This window comes from Esox lucius, chromosome 5 (assembly GCF_011004845.1).
Source record: "Esox lucius isolate fEsoLuc1 chromosome 5, fEsoLuc1.pri, whole genome shotgun sequence".
Lineage (NCBI taxonomy): Eukaryota > Metazoa > Chordata > Actinopteri > Esociformes > Esocidae > Esox > Esox lucius.
Window position 1 is genome coordinate 1,546,394 of NC_047573.1, and position 19,986 is coordinate 1,566,379.

At 45.3% G+C, this 19,986-nt stretch overlaps 1 protein-coding gene across 6 annotated transcripts in view; it reads right to left on the reverse strand.

The window, feature by feature from the left end:
• The window catches only part of vit (vitrin), a 43,212-nt gene extending 25,889 nt beyond the window's left edge, over positions 1 to 17,323 (reverse strand). For 3 of the 6 annotated variants that reach the window (XM_029119761.2, XM_029119760.2, XM_029119757.2), the window contains exons 1-7: positions 17,108 to 17,323; positions 5,657 to 5,760; positions 4,058 to 4,120; positions 2,700 to 2,856; positions 1,834 to 1,967; positions 1,409 to 1,486; positions 1,002 to 1,178 (exon numbers count right to left, since the gene is read on the reverse strand). In XM_029119761.2, the coding sequence (XP_028975594.2) occupies positions 1,002 to 1,178; positions 1,409 to 1,486; positions 1,834 to 1,967; positions 2,700 to 2,856; positions 4,058 to 4,120; positions 5,657 to 5,693 (646 nt within the window). In that variant the 5' untranslated portion in view covers positions 5,694 to 5,760; positions 17,108 to 17,323. Of the gene's footprint in view, positions 1 to 1,001; positions 1,179 to 1,408; positions 1,487 to 1,833; positions 1,968 to 2,699; positions 2,857 to 4,057; positions 4,121 to 5,656; positions 5,766 to 17,107 lie in introns of all 6 variants that reach the window. The other 3 variants (XM_029119759.2, XM_029119758.2, XM_029119762.2) reach the window with 3 other exon arrangements.
• Between the last annotated feature and the right edge of the window lie 2,663 nt (positions 17,324 to 19,986).

Below are 19,986 nucleotides of genomic sequence, written 5' to 3' on the forward strand. Positions count from 1 at the left end.
GTACTGGTTCATATCATCATGATCAGGTGATTAGTACTGGTTCATATAATCATGATCACGTGATTAGTACTGGTTTATATCTTCATGATCAAGTGATTTGTACTGGGTCATATCTTCATGATCAGGTGATTAGTACTGGTTCATATCGTCATGATCAATTGATTAGTACTGGTTCATATATTCATGATCAGGTGATTAGTACTGGTTCATATCTTCATGATGAAGTGATTTGTACTGGTTCGTATCTTCATGGTCAGGTGATTAGTACTGGTTCATATCGTCATGGTCAGGTGATTAGTACTGTTTCATATCGTCATGATCAGGTGATTAGTATTGTTTCATATTGTCATGGTCATGTGATTAGTACTGGTTCATATCGTCATTTGACTCCAGCGATGGGAGGTGACAAGATCAAATACTAATGATGCATTCCAGGTTCTAAAAGTATATATGATACATACGATATAAACTGGATAACCTAGCATGAAAAATGGACAGTGTACACAAATGGATGATGTAGTACACAAATGGATGACGTAGTACATAAATGGATGACGTAGTATAATACATTGGTGATGTAGTATAATCTATGGGGTTTGGCTCATGACCACCACTCTCACCACTGGTTGAAATAATAGAAAAACTCAGGATGGCATCTTTAAAAACCACATAGTATCAGTCCATTGAAATGATCTGATGTGATATTAATTAATTTGATCACATTCCCTTCCTCATCACGCAAAAGTGCAAATGAAGACATGATCCTGTGACTGTGACCGTTAGGTCAGGACATTGTTTTAGGTACTGCATCCACTGTTTGATTGGTATAATGTCGGCCAATCAGGATTGGTATTACTGGATCAATTCTTACGTTGGCCAATCAGCGGATGCAGAGAAGCATGCAACCAGTCATGCTAATCTGTATCTCAGTAAATATCCAATCCTCTATATTCACAGCATACATTAAATCAGGAAGGTCTATTAAAACATGTGTGATTCACCTGCGTCCCTGACTTTGTGGACAGCAGCTCGGGGCCTGGGGGTGGTGGTGGGGGGTGTGGTGGTGGTGGTGGGGGGTGTGGTGGTGGTGGGCTCTGGGGTGGTGGTCGTGGTAGTGGGCTCTGGAGTGGTGGTCGGCTGGACAGTAGTGACCACTGGAACTTTGGCCTCCTTCTGACCTGTACCAGGGGAGGAGAGGATGCAGGGATGGGAAGGCGGAAAGGGTGAGGAGGTGTAAGAGGAATGAATGGGGAGGAGTAGCCTTAATAGAAACCACAGTGTAACAACACATTCTTTACATTCCAAACTCGCCCTTCCAGAACCAATAATCTGTATTTCAACACATCACTTCCCCAGGACTCAGGTCCCTGTTAACATGCATTCAGATGTGTTGAAGACTCCCTCTCACCTGTCTTGACATAGGTGGGCCTGCTGGGGATGTAGTCCAGTGAGGATGGGTAGATCTCACCTTTCTTTGGCTTCCCCACTGACACCACAACAACCATTTAGAAAAGAATCAGGTGAAATGAAAAAATATTGGTGGTGGTACAGCGACTGGTGATATTAAATCTCTTCTGTGGTGTCAACAGAACTTAGTCATCTGGCAATGTGGTATCATGTTTAGTCATTCAGGAAAGACCTTAATCCAGAGGAGTGAACAGTAGTGAGTACGTTTTCATGCTGCCCCCAATGGGAACTGAACTCACAACACTGGTATTAAAAGCACAATGCCTTTACCAAGGGAACCACACATAGCCTGAAATTGCACACTACAACTGCTACTAGGCTGATTAAACACCCATGCTAAGATTGATTGACAAATACATTTGATACCTGAGACAACAAAGGACTCCCTCCACTTGGGCAGGGACAGGGAACGAACTCCGTGAGAATTGGAACCCTTGTAGACACTTTGTCCAGGCATCTTCTTCACGATGACCTTGCCTCCAGCGTTAGTGATGATACCGCTGTAGAAATGAACCGCCCATCAGACACCACTGACATGTAGCTTCAGAGAGCCTAAGCCTCTGCTGTTTAGGACTCTCCCAGGCTAAAATACTTCTTCAGCCTTTCAATACACTTCCTGGTGAGGCTTCAGACAGCTTAGTTGAAACACCTGCAGAGAGGAAATTCTGTTCCACCCTGTAATGCTGTACAGGTCTTCTCCTGTATGTCTATGATACACCTGTCCTCTCCTGTATGTCTACGATACAACTGTCTTCTCCTGTATGTCTATGACACAGCTGTCCTCTCCTGTATGTCTACGATACAGCTGTCCTCTCCTGTATGTCTACGATACATCTGTCCTCTCCTGTCTGTCTACGATACATCTGTCCTCTCCTGTATGTCTACGATACATCTGTCCTCTCCTGTCTGTCTACGATACATCTGTCCTCTCCTGTATGTCTACGATACAACTGTCTTCTCCTGTATGTCTATGACACAGCTGTCCTCTCCTGTATGTCTACAATACAGCTGTCCTCTCCTGTATGTCTACGATACAGCTGTCCTCTCCTGTATGTCTACGATACATCTGTCCTCTCCTGTATGTCAATGATACAACTGTCCTCTCCTGTATGTCTGTGACACAGCTGTCCTCTCCTGTATGTCTATGATACAGCTGTCCTCTCATGTGTGTCTATGACACAGCTGTCCTCTCCTGTGTGTCTAAGACACAGCTGTACCAGTCCTGTCCTCACCTATGTATGGCTGCATTACAGATGCTGGAGATGGAGGCGAAGACACCGGTTCCGTACACCTGACTCTTTGTTTGTTTACAGTCGGCTGGGCATTTAACAATGAATTCTGGGAGGTTGATCTTCCCTGCCCGCACATCACACTCTATGGCAGGAACTACTGGGGTAGAAAATGGCATGGAGTGGGTAGAAAGAGGGGCATGGAGGGGTAGAAAGAGGGGCATGGAGGGGGTAGAAAGAGGGGCATGGAGGGGTTAGAAAGAGGGGCATGGAGGGAGAATCAAAAGCAAGGTACAACTATGGGACCAATGGGATTTTCACACAGAACTAAACCAAACCAAACTGATAGTCAGCAGATAAAAAACATCAGCAGATTAAACATCAACAGATAGACTGTTGGGTCCCTCCAAATAGTGTTACAGAATAAGATAACCAACATCACTGATATGGAGTCAGTTTGTTATGATGTCTACCTTGTCAACCCTGATATCTGTTTGTCATGATGTCTACCTTGTCAAATCTGATATCTGTTTGTCATGATGTCTACCTTGTCAAATCTGATATCTGTTTGTCATGATGTCTACCTTGTCAAATCTGATATCTGTTTGTCATGATGTCTACCTTGTCAAATCTGATATCTGTTTGTCATGATGTCTACCTTGTCAACCCTGATATCTGTTTGTCATGATGTCTACCTTGTCAAATCTGATATCAGTTTGTCATGATGTCTACCTTGTCAACCCTGATATCTGTTTGTCATGATGTCTACCTTGTCAAATCTGATATCAGTTTGTCATGATGTCTACCTTGTCAACCCTGATATCAGTTTGTCATGATGTCTACCTTGTCAACCCTGATATCTGTTTGTCATGATGTCTACCTTGTCAACCCTGATATCTGTTTGTCATGATGTCTACCTTGTCAAATCTGATATCTGTTTGTCATGATGTCTACCTTGTCAACCCTGATATCTGTTTGTCATGATGTCTACCTTGTCAACCCTGATATCTGTTTGTCATGATGTCTACCTTGTCAACCCTGATATCTGTTTGTCATGATGTCTACCTTGTCAACCCTGATATCAGTTTGTCATGATGTCTACCTTGTCAACCCTGATATCTGTTTGTCATGATGTCTACCTTGTCAACCCTGATATCAGTTTGTCATGATGTCTACCTTGTCAAATCTGATATCTGTTTGTCATGATGTCTACCTTGTCAAATCTGATATCTGTTTGTCATGATGTCTACCTTGTCAACCCTGATATCTGTTTGTCATGATGTCTACCTTGTCAACCCTGATATCTGTTTGTCATGATGTCTACCTTGTCAACCCTGATATCTGTTTGTCATGATGTCTACCTTGTTTTGGTTTCTTGTTCTTGGGTCCATCGGGTTTGGTCTCACCACCGCTTTGGAGGAGAACTAGATCCAAGACCAAGGACATGATACAGAGTTTTAAAACATGTTTAATTACATGTTTACTTGGCATGTTTATACACATTCAGTATACAACATATTTGTTTACTAGCACTTTTCTAAAAACACAAAGATGACTTGAAACAAAACAGCCAAGATTGTGTCATAGCTGTTCACCTTACAAATCACAGCGGCACATGAACAGAAATATACTGTATATAGTTAAGTCCGGGAATAATTGGACAGTGACACAAGTTTTGTTATATTGGTTGTTTACCAAAATAGATTCAAGTTACTGTAAAATAATGAATACGGGCTTAAAGTGCAGTCTCTCAGCTTTAATTATGCGCATCCAAATTGGAGGAAGGCTTTAGGAATTGCAGCTCTTTAATATGTAGCCCCCTCTTCATCAAGGGACCAAAAATTATTGGACAATTGACTCATAAGCTGTTTTATGGACATATGTGGGCTATTCCTTCATTATTTCTTCATCAATTAAGCAGGTAAAAGGTCTGGAGTTGATTTCAGGTGTGGCATTTCCATTTGGAAGCTGTTGCTGTGAACCCACAACATGCGGTCAAAGGAGCTCTCAATGCAAGTGAAACTGGCCATCCTTAGTCCGCAGGAAGAAAATCCATGTGAGAGATAGCAGGAATATTAGGAGTGGCCAAATCAACAGTTTGGCACATTCTGAGAAAAAAAGAATGCATTGATGAGCTCTACAACACAAAAAGACCTGGAAGTCCTTGGAAGCCACCAATGGTGGATGATCGTAGAATCCATTGGCAATGGTACTTCCAATGGCACGATTTCACTTGCTGAAGACAAAACCTAAGGCGGAAAGACCCACAAACAGACAACAACTGAAGACAGCTGCAGTAAAGGCCAGGAAAAGCATCCGTGTTTGGTGATGTCCATGCGTTCTGGACTTCAAGCAGTCATTGCCTGCAAAGGACTCTTGACAAGTATTAAAAATGAACATTTTATTAATGATTGTGTTAATTTGTCCAATTACATTTGAGCCCCTTAAATAAGTATGCAGCAATTCCTAAATGCTTCATACACTATTTTTGTTCAACCCCTTGAATTAAAGATGAAAGTCAGCACTTCAATTGTATCTTGGTTGTTTCATTTCAAATCCCTTGTGGTGGTGTACAGAGGCATAAATATGAAAATGTTGTCAATGTCCAAATATTTCCTGACCTAACACGATCCGGGTAACATGTAATCATTTCATAGCTGTAGAAGTAACAAATACACACATTAAGAGAAGCCTATATTTCTGTTACAGGAGTTTACTGTAAACAGAGCATCGCTGTATACAAGTGTTAGGGAGAATTTGGCTGTTCCTCATGACAACAAGACAGTTACCTCAGCAACCCAGGTGAATAGCTCAACATCTGTCATTTTGTGGTGTTTATCAGTTTTCTGTGTGTGTGTGTGTGTGTGTGTGTGTGTGTGTGTGTGTGTGTGTGTGTGTGTGTGTGTGTGTGTGTGTGTGTGTGTGTGTGTGTGTGTGTGTGTGTGCGCGTGTGCCCATACCTAGGCAGAAAGCAGTGAGTAATACTCTCTGCATCATGGTGGTGAGAGGCAGGTTTGTTGCGAGCCAGTCCTATCTGGTCGGTCTGATATCCTCCTAAAGTTGGCTGTTCTCCAAAAGAAAGAGAGAGAGACAAATAGAGATAGAGAGGAGAGAGAGAGAGAGATTGTAAGACAGAGAGAAACAAAGGAAATGTATTTGATACTGTATTAATGTAATTACCCAATAGCACACTTATACATAACAACTTGTAGATAAAAACAGTGTTAATAAGAACAACATTTTCAAGTCAGACTATGTTTCCCAAATGAAACCCTACTTTCTACATAGTGCACTACTATAGACACGAGCCCTATTCCCTACATAGTGCTGTAACTTAGACCCAAGCCCTATTCCCTACATAGTGCTGTAACTTAGACCCAAGCCCTATTCAGGAGGCCTATTCAGGAGCCCTATTTGAGCTCTATTTGGCTCCATACCTTTTCCCTACACAACAAATGGACTGTCATCCGTGATGCAAGTCAGACTGATAATTTACTAATGGGAATAAAAAACTGCTGGTTTCCTGACAGCAAATAGAGGAGCAGGTTACATGGAGTCAGAGAGAGGAGCAGGTTACATGGAGTCAGAGAGAGGAGCAGGTTACATGGAGTCAGAGAGAGGAGCAGGTTACATGGAGTCAGAGAGAGGAGTAGGAAACATTGAGTCAGAGAGAGGAGCAGGTAACATGGAGTCAGAGAGAGGAGCTGCTTACAGCATGCTATGCTCCTGTGTTTGAGCAGTCAAATGTCACATTAATGAAAGTTTTCTATGCATCTATTTTTATATTGCTAATGAATTGACATTTGCAAGACAGACACCCTCTGTCTTCTGGACACATTATATTCTCCTCCTTTATGCATGACAGGTAGACAAAACTGTTGGGCAGAACTCTACCCTGGGTCCTCCCCTCCACAAGGGCAGAAGTCTATTCTGGGTCCTCCCCTCCACAAGGGCAGAAGTCTATTCTGGGTCCTCCCCTCCACAAGGGCAGAAGTCTATTCTGGGTCCTCCCCTTCACAAGGACAGTGGGGCAGAAGTCTATTCTGGGTCCTCCCCTCCACAAGGGCAGAAGTCTATTCTGGGTCCTCCCCTTCACAAGGACAGTGGGGCAGAAGTCTATTCTGGGTCCTCCCCTCCACAAGGGCAGAAGTCTAAGCCACGTTGAGAGTTGCGCTGAGTGAAGCCCACCATTATTCTCTTTTATCAAAGGAATGCTGAACTTTCTCCAAGGGTGGTGTCTTGTCTCTCAACAGGTACATCGTGACCCAAACATCACACAGCCGTCTGATCACAGGGACCACATCCAGGGTCAGACTGGGGCCAACATCCCTGTCACGTACAATAACACACCACACAGCAAAGACTTTGGGAAATTAGACAAAGGATTTTTGTCCAGAATCGTTCTCATGTAGTAATGTTTTTTTATGACATCTTATAAAATAATTTGTGGTACAATGTATGGTTATGTCATGTTACAAACATTTTGCCAGTGCGGTGACCTCAAACAGGCATCACGGGTCACCCTCAGGGTCAGAGTTCATGTCAGTTATTCTTATGTCTAGAGGGTAGATGGTGGGGGCTGCTGCATTGCCATGTCAACGAACTCCCCAAGGAGTACAGTGTGTGAAAACATTCAATAAAGGGGGACCATCACACTTCAATCACTTTAGCACTGACTTTATTGGCCTAAAGACTACTGGTGCAAACCTGACTAACTGATTTATCCAAACCACTAAATAAGTACACATTCTCCCTATTAGACTGTCAACAACGTTTCATTAACAACGTTTCATTAACAACGTTTCATGAACAACGTTTCATCAACGTTTTCATTCTGCAAAGTCTGCATTTCAGAATGTTTTTTTTTCCACCTGTTTGCGTGTCTTGTCGGACAACTAATGTCATTATAACTAACATCAAACTATTCAAAACTGAGACTTTATCTTATGTAATGCAGGGACTCCATGTCTACACACTTCAGTTTGGTGTTTGAGAGACATGACACTAATGAGCACTGGCACAATATTTTCCACAGGGTTGAGTTTTGACAGGCAGGTAGATGAAATACATGCAGCAAAAAAGGGGCACACACACGCACATGCACACACACACACACACTGTCAGCCAGCATTGAAGGAGGAGCCTAAAGGAACAAGCTGGGGCAGCTACAGAGCGAGAAAAAAGCAAGAAAGAAAGAGTTAGAGAGAGAGAAAGCCGACAAACAGACAGACAGATGAATCAGCATCAGTGGATTCTGGCTGAAGGATAAAGGAAACTACCAGACTGGTTTGCCAAACACTCGTCAAGACATCCACCTAGTGGACTGATGTTGGTGGTCTAGGGGGGTCCAGGCATTTTAACTGACTGATGTTGGTGGTCTAGGGTGGTCCAGGGATTTTAACTGACTGATGTTGGTGGTCTAGGGGGGTCCAGAGATCTAAACTGACTGATGTTGGTGGTCTAGGGTGGTCCAGGGATCTAAACTGACTGATGTTGGTGGTCTAGGGGGGTCCAGAGATTTTAACTGACTGATGTTGGTGGTCTAGGGGGGTCCAGAGATTTAAACTGACTGATGTTGGTGGTCTAGGGTGGTTCAGGGATCTAAACTGACTGATGTTGTTGGTCTAGGGTGGTCCAGGGATTTAAACTGACCGTCTGCTTTTTCACCATAAAATGCATACTGTATATATCTACTCAGCCTAGCCGTTAGAGAGGCAGGCTAGTAACCTACGGTTTAAGAGGTCAAATTCCAGGTCTGTCGGGATGTGAGCTGGCGACAGGAGGATTGATGGTATCAAATAGGCTCCCTGGTGCCAATAGTAGAGACAGACCCCACCATCTCTCCACAAGGATAGAATTAACCTACAGGACAGTAGCTCTCCAGTTTCAGGACTGGAGTTAAAACCACCCCTCCAAGAACTGCCACCTTAACGTGGTGGAGGGGTTTGAGTACCCGAGTGACCCTAGGAGCTATGTTGTCTGGGGCTATATGCCCCTGGTAGGGTCTCCCAAGGCAAACAGGTCTTAGGCGACGGGTCAGACTAAGAGCGGTTCAAAACCCCTTAATGAAGAATAAAATTTTGAGTACCGTGACGTCGCCCGGTATGGCGCAGCCGGGGCCCCACCCCGGAGCCAGGCCCGGGGTTGGGGCTCGAATGCGAGCGCCTGGTGGCCGGGCCTTCCCCCATGGGGCCCGGCCGGGCTCAGCCCGAACGGGTGACGTGGGGCCGCCCTCCCGTGGGCTCACCACCCACAGGAGGGACCATAAGGGGCCGGTGCAAAGAGGATCGGGCGGCAGTCGAAGGCAGGGGCCTAGACAACCCGATCTCTGGACACAGAAACTGGCTCTAGGGACGTGGAATGTCACCTCGCTGGCGGGGAAGGAGCCTGAGTTAGTGCGTGAGGTTGAGAGGTTCCGATTAGAGGTAGTCGGGATCACCTCTACGCACGGCTTGGGCTCTGGAACCACACTCCTTGAGAGAGGATGGACTCTTCACCACTCTGGAGTTGCCCATGGTGAGAGGCGGCGGGCTGGTGTGGGTTTGCTCATAGCTCCCCAGCTCTGCCGCCATGTGTTGGAGTTTACCCCGGTGAACGAGAGGGTCGTTTCCCTGCGCCTACGGGTCGGGGATAGGTCTCTCACTGTTGTTTGTGCCTACGGGCCGAACCGCAGTGCAGAGTACCCGACCTTCTTGGAGTCTCTGGGAGGGGTGCTGGAAAGTGCTCCGACTGGGGACTCTATTGTTCTACTGGGGGACTTCAACGCCCACGTGGGCAACGACAGTGACACCTGGAGGGGCGTGATTGGGAGGAACGGCCCCCCTGATCTGAACCCGAGTGGTGTTCAGTTATTGGACTTCTGTGCTAGTCACAGTTTGTCCATAACGAACACCATGTTCAAGCATAAGGGTGTCCATCAGTGCACGTGGCACCAGGACACCCTAGGCCGCAGGTCGATGATCGACTTTGTTGTCGTCTCATCTGACCTGCGGCCGTATGTCTTGGACACTCGGGTGAAGAGAGGGGCGGAGCTGTCAACTGATCACCACCTGGTGGTGAGTTGGATCCGATGGTGGGGGAGGAAGCTGGACAGACTCGGCAGGCCCAAGCGTACTGTAAGGGTCTGCTGGGAACGTCTGGCCGAGTCTCCTGTCAGAGAGATCTTTAACTCCCACCTCCGGCAGAGCTTCGACTGGATCCCGAGGGAGGTTGGAGATATTGAGTCCGAGTGGACCATGTTCTCCACCGCCATTGTCGAAGCGGCCGCTCGGAGCTGTGGCCGTAAGGTCTCCGGTGCCTGTCGAGGCGGCAATCCCCGAACCCGGTGGTGGACACCGGAAGTAAGGGATGCCGTCAAGCTGAAGAAGGAGTCCTATCAGGCCTGGTTGGCTTGTGGGACTCCTGAGGCAGCTGACGGGTACCGACAGGCCAAGCGGGCTGCAGCCCGGGTGGTTGTGGAGGCAAAAACTCGGGCCTGGGAGGAGTTCGGTGAGGCCATGGAGAAGGACTATCGGCTGGCCTCGAAGAGATTCTGGCAAACCATCCGGCGCCTCAGGAGAGGGAAACAGTGCCCTACCAACGCTGTTTACAGTAGAGGTGGGCAGCTGTTGACCTCAACTGAGGATGTCGTCGGGCGGTGGAAGGAGTACTTCGAGGATCTCCTCAATCCCGCTGACATGTCTTCCATTGAGGAAGCAGAGGATGAGGGCTCAGTGGTGGACTCGTCCATCACCCGGGCTGAAGTCACAGAGGTGGTCAAGAAACTCCTCGGTGGCAAGGCACCGGGGGTGGATGAGATCCGCCCTGAGTACCTCAAGTCTCTGGATGTTGTGGGGCTGTCTTGGTTGACACGCCTGTGCAACATCGCGTGGCGGTCGGGGACAGTGCCTCTGGGATGGCAGACCGGGGTGGTGGTCCCTCTTTTTAAGAAGGGGGACCGGAGGGTGTGTTCCAACTATAGGGGGATCACACTTCTCAGCCTCCCCGGGAAAGTCTATGCCAGGGTTCTGGAGAGGAGAATACGGCCGATAGTAGAACCTCGGATTCAGGAGGAACAGTGTGGTTTTCGTCCGGGCCGTGGAACACTGGACCAGCTCTATACCCTCTACGGGGTGTTGGAGGGTTCATGGGAGTTTGCCCAACCAATCCACATGTGTTTTGTGGATTTGGAGAAGGCATTCGACTGTGTCCCTCGCGGCATCTTGTGGAGGGTGCTTGGGGAATATGGGGTCCTGGGTCCTTTGCTAAGGGCTGTCAGGTCCCTATACAACCGAAGCAGGAGCTTGGTCCGCATTGCCGGCAGTAAGTCAGACTTGTTCCCAGTGCATGTTGGACTCCGGCAGGGCTGCCCTTTGTCACCGGTTCTGTTTGTAATTTTTATGGACAGAATTTCTAGGCGCAGCCAGGGGCCGGAGGGTGTCAGGTTTGGGGACCACACGATTTCGTCTCTGCTCTTTGCAGATGATGTTGTCGTGTTGGCCCCTTCTAACCAGGACCTTCAGTATGCACTGGGACGGTTTGCAGCCGAGTGTGAAGCGGTGGGGATGAAAATCAGTACCTCCAAATCCGAGGCCATGGTCCTCAGTCGGAAAAGGGTGGCTTGCCCACTTCAGGTTGGTGGAGAGTGCCTGCCTCAAGTGGAGGAGTTTAAGTATCTAGGGGTCTTGTTCACGAGTGAGGGAAGGATGGAACGGGAGATTGACAGACGGATCGGTGCAGCTTCTGCAGTAATGCAGTCGATGTATCGGTCTGTCGTGGTGAAGAAAGAGCTGAGCCGCAAGGCGAAGCTCTCGATTTACCAGTCAATCTACGTTCCTACTCTCACCTATGGTCATGAGCTTTGGGTCATGACCGAAAGGACAAGATCCCGGATACAGGCGGCCGAAATGAGTTTTCTCCGCAGGGTGGCTGGGCGATCCCTTAGAGATAGGGTGAGAAGCTCGGTCACCCGGGAGGAGCTCAGAGTAGAGCCGTTGCTCCTCCACATCGAGAGGGGTCAGCTGAGGTGGCTTGGGCATCTTTTTCGGATGCCTCCGGAACGCCTTCCTGGGAAGGTGTTCCGGTCCCATCCCACCGGGAGGAGACCCCGGGGAAGACCTAGGACTCGCTGGAGGGACTATGTCTCCCGGCTGGCCTGGGAACGCCTCGGTGTCCCCCCGGAAGAGCTAGAGGAAGTGTCTGGGGAGAGGGAAGTCTGGGCATCCCTGCTTAGACTGCTGCCCCCGCGACCCGGCCCCGGATAAGCGGTAGAAGATGGATGGATGGATGGAGTTAAAACCACCAGGATGGGAGCCTGAAATCCTAACTTAAGTCTGTTTGGGAATTCCCTTTAAATAATGTCAGCTTCTGAGGGATGTGCAGAGACCCTCAGCCAATCACAGCTAAGCATCTGAACAAAGCCCTAATGTGACTGGGCAACACATCTGAGCCAGTATTGCAGTATATTTTGTAGGACTTGTCACACACACAAAAAAGTGTTTGGACTGGAGACCAAGGCCAAAGGCAGACGGTCCAGGATCCCAGGTGCAACCAGGTCAGGGTGTGAGAACCTCACTCAGCTTGTCATCACAAGCCAACGGGTGCATCCAGAATAGTGTGAGCAAGCGGCGGCTTTGGGGCTCCATCGTGCTGTACCTGCAGACACACTTTGGCTGCACCTGCGATAAACAGGACATCTGTTGGAGGCTTCACTGAGGCACATCCGGACTACATTCTTCCACATGAAGGACGCCTGGGGGCCTCCACATTGTCTCCCATCGATATCAGCCATGGGAATTGAGGCCATGCAGGCCGTTGATGGACGCAGCACATAAACCATTACAGGGAATCTACACAGCACACAACTCTCTGATGATGTTTCCACTCTGGGGTGCATGGCCTTGGCCCTGCCCACATCAACACTATGAATAACACTGTTTAGGTGTCTAGTGATAATACTAGTGTGTGTTGGAGGTGTCTAGTAATAATACTAGTGTGTTGGAGGTGTCTAGTGATAATACTAGTGTGTGTTGGAGGTGTCTAGTGATAATACTAGTGTGTTGGAGGTATTTAGTGACAATACTAGTGTGTGTTGGAGGTGTCTAGTGATGATACTAGTGTGTGTTGGAGGTGTCTAGTGATAATACTAGTGTGTGTTGGAGGTGTCTAGTGATGATACTAGTGTGTGTTGGAGGTGTCTAGTGATGATACTAGTGTGTGTTGGAAGTGTCTAGTGATAATACTAGTGTGTGTTGGAAGTGTCTAGTGATGATATTAGTGTGTGTTGGAGGTGTCTAGTGATGATACTAGTGTGTGTTGGAGGTGTCTAGTGATGATACTAGTGTGTGTTGGAGGTGTCTAGTGATAATACTAGTGTGTGTTGGAGGTATTTAGTGACAATACTAGTGTGTGTTGGAAGTGTCTAGTGATAATACTAGTGTGTGTTGGAGGTGTCTAGTGATAATACTAGTGTGTGTTGGAGGTATTTAGTGATAATACTAGTGGGTGTTGGAGGTGTCTAGTGATAATACTAGTGTGTGTTGGAGGTGTCTAGTGATGATACTAGTGTGTGTTGGAGGTGTCTAGTGATAATACTAGTGTGTGTTGGAGGTATTTAGTGATAATACTAGTGTGTGTTGGAGGTGTCTAGTGATGATACTAGTGTGTGTTGGAGGTGTCTAGTGATAATACTAGTGTGTGTTGAAAGTGTCTAGTGATAATACTAGTGTGTGTTGGAGGTGTCTAGTGATAATACTAGTGTGTGTTGGAGGTGTCTAGTGATAATACTAGTGTGTGTTGGAGGTGTGTAGTGATAAAACTAGTGTGTGTTGGAGGTGTGTAGTGATAAAACTAGTGTGTGTTGGAGGTGTCTAGTGATGATACTAGTGTGTGTTGGAGGTGTTTAGTGATAATAGTAGTGTGTGTTGGAAGTGTCTAGTGATAATACTAGTGTGTGTTGGAAGTGTCTAGTGATAATACTAGTGTGTGTTGGAGGTGTCTAGTGATAATACTAGTGTGTGTTGGAGGTGTCTAGTGATGATACTATTGTGTGTTGGAGGTGTCTAGTGATAATACTAGTGTGTGTTGGAGGTGTCTAGTGATGATACTAGTGTGTGTTGGAGGTGTCTAGTGATAATACTAGTGTGTGTTGGAGGTGTCTAGTGATGATACTAGTGTGTGTTGGAGGTGTCTAGTGATGATACTAGTGTGTGTTGGAGGTGTCCAGTGATAATACTAGTGTGTGTTGGAGGTGTCTAGTAATAATACTAGTGTGTTGGAGGTGTCTAGTGATGATACTAGTGTGTGTTGGAGGTGTCTAGTGATGATACTAGTGTGTGTTGGAGGTGTCTAGGGATGATACTAGTGTGTGTTGGAAGTGTCTAGTGATAATATCTATGAAAACACTGTACAGGACGTGGAGTAGTTGTCGAGGCCGGTCCCAATGCCAAGTACAAGATGTGTTCACTGTGTTTGTATGTGTGTGTGTTTGAGTGTGTGAGGCTGTGTCAGCTCATCATACATACACTTTACACAGCTGTGTGTACCTGAAAGATCACTAGGCAGGTGTGAGATGAAGATATCAAGGCACAGTGAGCCTTTACACACCCACTACAAAATGGAAGTGGGCCGCAAACACCAAGCCGGAATAGAACGATTCTTTTTACTTTCACTTAAGTGAGAGCTATCGACATTCATGGTCTTTTTTTTTCTGTCTCTTAATTTCCATAGCCAAAGATTGGTATGTACAATTACTTTTCATGCTAAATGCACTGGGTTTCATTTTAGGAGTAATTGCAAAACATTTGTAAATCAAATGTGCTTTTGTTGAAATAAGTTTTGGGCACAGATGGTAAAGGCAAACCTAACAATACTCAAAGCTGTAATCAACCTCAATGTAGATTCTACAAAGCAGTGAAAAAAGGGACAAAATATTAATGTAAATAAATTGGCAAACATTTCTAAAAACATATTTTGTAATAAGATATTAAGTCCATAATGCAGCAACATGTGGAGTAAGTGAAAAGGTCTGAATCCTTTACTATAAAACATGCGTGACCAGATAATAACAGAAACAATTGCCCAAGTCACTTTTATATCTGTCCTGGATTATAGGGCCCTACAATTTACAGTCATGTGCAAAAAGTACACCTTCTGGAAAGTTTTTTTTAAATATTTTGACACATGGATTTCTGAGCTAAATTCCAACCACATTCATTGAAGACGTTAATGTTTTAACCAAGGTTTTACTTTTCCTTAAAGAGTAAAACCTTGGTCTGGTTTGGTCTCAACCTCATGGGCATGTGGAAACACATCATGCCAAGATCAAAAGACCTTCAAAGCTCTCAAAAGGAAGTGTATTGATGCCCATCGTCAAAGCTGTAGTGAACGAGTCAACTGGCAGAAAGAGACTGTGCAAAGCTGGTCTACGTAAGAGGTCAGGAAGAAGGAGCCTCTGCTGTAAAAAATGTATGTTAAGACAAGACATTTGTGAAACAACACATGGGCAAAGACCTTATCAACTAGAAGTATATTTCCAGGTGTCTAGTGATTATACTTTTGGAAAATTAGTCAAAGCTAGATTCCTTTGAAAAGAAGAACCTTATAACCATTGCTAAGCATGGAGGCGGACGCATTATGTTTTGGGGCTGCTTTGCTGCCTCAGGGTCTGGCCAACTTACCAGCACTGAGTCAACAACAAATTCCATGTTGTATCAGAGAGTTATTGAGTAGAATTTTAGTCCATCTGTCAAAAAGCAGAAGCTCAACCAAACATGGATCTTTCAACAGGACAATGAGCCAAGAACACAATTAAACCTACAACACAATGGCTCATAAAGAAGTAATGGAGGGTAATGGAAAGGTCGAGTCAAAGCCCAGATCTTAATCCTATCATAATACTATGGGGAACTTGAATCATTCTGTGCATGCAAGAAAGGCCTTGAGCATGACACAGTTAAGCAGAACTGTAAAGAGTAGATAAGTACCAGACATACCACCAATGACAATCACAGTAAATAAGATTAATCTGTGCCACAGGTTGTTTGGGAAGGGCTGTGCATTCCTGTTTCAATTGGAGTGAATTGGTTGTCACTCTTGTTTTGTCTTTGACATTTATGAATGGTTTGAAATAATGGTGTAACTTTGCAGTGGGAAGGAGATTTCATGTGGATGATCTCTTTAAACCATACATACTGTCAATCGGCCCTCGTATTTATTTCTGATGAGTTTTAGAACACGTCAATGTATTTTGTGTCGAAAGGTGGGATGAGTATGGGATTTGTATGAAAGGTGGGATGAGTATGGGATTTGTATGTAAGGTGGGATGAGTATGGGATTTGTATGTAAGGTGGGATGAGTATGGGATTTGTATGTAAGGTGGGATGAGTATGGGATTTGTATGAAAGGTGGGATGAGTATGGGATTTGTATGTAAGATGACAAACACTTTTTTTTTTCTGTTTAGAGCACTCTTGCAGAAATGTCCAACATATCACACATCAATTATCAAAGTTTAAACAATAAACTATAGTAAGAGGACACAAAATGACTAGGTACTTCATATGGTATGGGTTGCTTCTTCACACTTCTGAGAAAGTCCTGGGCTGTATAAATCTGGGCTGTCCTTCTGGATCTAATATTCCTATTAATCCCAACTGAATGTTTAAATGTGTATTTTAGGGCACTTTATCAGATTAGTCAAGTCAAATTGAACGAAAAAACACCAGGGGTGTGTTCTACACTGAATGAACACTGAGCAAATAATCCGAAAAACCATGACATTATGAAAAACGTTAATAAAAACTAGTAAAAAACAAAGATAGCCTGAACCACAGCGCATTCAGCTTCAGCATCACTAGATGTGTGCAGGGAAAAGTCATTGTACGAGGTTCAGATCCGCGCTCCATTGGGACATTGCGGGGAGGAGTGTTCTTGGTTGTGCTGGAAAAGTAAACCGTAAATGACTTTCAGTGCAGCTGAGCTTATGCATGGACAGCTCTGCCGCTGTAACTATATAGCTCAGGGCGCCTGGTTCAAGTCTGTGCTAGTTGGTCGTGCTGTAGTCAGTCTGTCCTACGTCGGGACTGTGTCCATTAACCCGCTACCAACGAAAAGCTAAAACTAAACGACATTTTTTAAGTCGTGGAAAGTATTCTTGTAGGATTTGTCTAAAGTTCTACATTTATTATTCATAATTCCCACACACCAGTGGCAATTTAAGTATCATATAAAAATGCACAAGATCTATAAAATGTATTTTAATCGAAAATACATAGAGCCATCATCGAGAGCACCACATATCTGAAACAAATCTGCAATTGACATGGCCAAATTACAGTTCCATAGTTTTCACACATTGTGGGGAAAGTTGAGCAGACACAAGCTAAAGCATTTCAATTATACATCCACTGCGCAATAGCCTGAAGGCGAACATACCTGGGAACACGACTGCAAATGTATTCTGATTCCACGTTTTTCTTGCTTAATGTTCAACAATTTTCCGTGATCCGTTCTTTGAAATTACAATCCAAATGGTCTCCCATGCACGTGTCGCTTATGAGTAAACGCTCCAGCAGTCCGGTCCACCGTCAGGGTTAGATCTGCATCCTCGGAGTTGTGCGGGAGTGCGCGATGTGAAGTGGAGAATGGGACATGACCAAATTATTCCCTTAGCTCAGCCCGTCCTACACTCAGCTTATGTCCCAAATGCCACCTTATTCTCTATGTAGTGCACTACATTTGATTGCAGCATACAGCTCTCTCGGGAACATGGTGTCATTTGGGAAACAAACAAGTCAGGGCGCAAAAAAGTATTCGAGCTGCATTGAAAGTGTCATGGGCACCACGAGGCAAGGGGCCCGAAGTATGGGCTGATCAGTAGAAGTACTAGTGACGAACTCACTGTTAAATTGCAACTCAATTATTATTATTCTATTCTTTTAGAATTATTTAGAAAGTAATTGCTGAAAGATGAATGCATGAAAACAACAGATTATGTGGAAAATAATTTTAAGTCATATTTTTTCACCAATTACGTTTATATAATTAATCTTAACCGAGATTACCTATTTAGGCTACATTAGTTAATAATTTATATATTTTTTAAATAGTTTCAAGGAGGAGTATAATCTTGGATTTAAAGCAGGGTTTCTTATGATTAGGTTACTGAGTCAGTACTATCTGAGATACATGCAGACAGATCTGTGGATCTCAGACAGATCAATGGGTCTCTGCTACCAAACACATCCAGTCCTGTGACTTAATAAAACCCTGTGACCTGGTCACCCAGTGGCTGTGACCCCACAGTTCAAAGCCAGACATGTAGGTGTGGTCAGTCACACCTGGGCTGTGGGGATCCTCCCTGCTACCCTGAAAGTGACAAACCAAATACGTTTCTGACAGTCTACATCCCCAGGCCACACATTATTCTCTAGATAGTGTCCGCTACTTTAACCAGAGCCCCTGTAGAAGGCCTTTAGGCGCCCTAGCCGTGAGCACTTGTTAATCAAGTGCTATTTTGTTCTGGTTGTAGTGTAGTGGTCCATGCTGTTGACAAGCTATTCAACTCAGGAGGCGGTGGAGACCAGAATGAACCTTTTGGAGAAATGACACCTGCTTCTCTGGCTAAATGAACAGACAGTTACTTACAGACAGTACTAACTTGTGTTGGTGCTGCCTAAAAGTTCTCGATGAGAATAGTCTGTGTGTGTGTTTCTTCATGTTTTATTAAGGTAGTTAGTAGTAGGGTTAGGCTTTAGGGGTTAAGGATTAGGGGTTAGGAAAGATAAGATTTTGAAGGGGAATAACTTTTGGTGTCCCCAAAAAGCTAGAGATGTTTAAGAAATGTGTGTGTGGGGGGGGGGGGGGGGGGGGCATGTGAGTGAGCCTGTCTTGGGATTGCCTGGCATTTTAATGTAATGTTCTTAAGAGCTTTGGTAAGAAAGCTTTGTGTTGTGATTAGACCCCCTCCCGCCCTTCCGCCCCCCTCCACACACACACACACACACACATACACACACACATACACACATACACACACACATACACACACACACACACACAACACTATGTAGGAATCTGGCTTTCTCTTGTGGTGCCTGTGTGGGTTAGCCTGTGTGTGTGTGCGTGTGTGTGACAGTGATTGTGTGTTAACCTGAGGCTGTCTGGGACTGACTAGATTGGTCTCCCTGAAGCTGTTTGGGACTGTCTAGATTGGTCTCCCTGAAGCTGTTTGGGACTGGCTAGATTGGTCTCCCCGAAGCTGTTTGGGACTGTCTAGATTGGTCTCCCTGAAGCTGTTTGGGACTGTCTAGATTGGTCTCCCTGAAGCTGTTTGGGACTGGCTAGATTGGTCTCCCTGAAGCTGTCTGGGACTAGCTAGATTGGTCTCCCTGAAGCTGTTTGGGACTGGCTAGATTGGTCTCCCTGAAGCTGTCTGGGACTAGCTAGATTGGTCTCCCTGAAGCTGTTTGGGACTGTCTAGATTGGTCTCCATGAGGCTTCTGGGAGGTGATGTGATGCTTACTGGGTTCAATCATCCAGGAAAAAAAAATGCAATTCCAACAGAAATCTTTTAATTTTGCAGTTTTCGGCATACAGTAGTGAGTGCATACAATTGAGTCCTTTTTCTTACTGACTTGAATAAATTAAAAGTAGCAGCTAATAAAATAATAAATAAAAAAAGAATGTTTTAAATTAATGTATCTTCTTAAATTGACTCTTCTAATTGACATCACCTTTATGAGTGAAAGCTAGAGACACATGTCAGCATGGACCATCATCTGGTTCTAGATATAAACCAGTTGGTCTTAACGGATTGTCCTCTGGTTCAAGAAAGTCCACAGGACAGTAGGAACCTTATCCTAAGGTTCTGGTAACGTGGTGATCACACTCAGGGTACGTGTGTGTGTGTGTGGATTTGTTTGTGTGTCTGTATTTATGTGTGTGGATTTGTTTGTGTGTCTGTATTTGTGTGTGTGGCTTTGTGTGTGTGCATGGTGTGTATGGTGTGTGTGTGTGGCTTTGTGTGTGTGCATGGTGTGTGTGTGTGTGTGTGTGTGGCTTTGTGTGTGTGCATGGTGTGTGTGTGTGTGTGTGGCTTTGTGTGTGTGCATGGTGTGTGTGTGTGTGTGGCTTTGTGTGTGTGCATGGTGTGTGTGTGTGTGTGTGGCTTTGTGTGTGTGCATGGTGTGTGTGTGTGTGGCTTTGTATGTGTGTGTGGTGTGTGTGTGTGTTTGTATGTGTGGCTTTGTGTGTGTGTGTGTGTGTGGTGTGTGTGTGTGTGTGTGTGTGTGTGGTGTGTGGTGTGTGTGGCT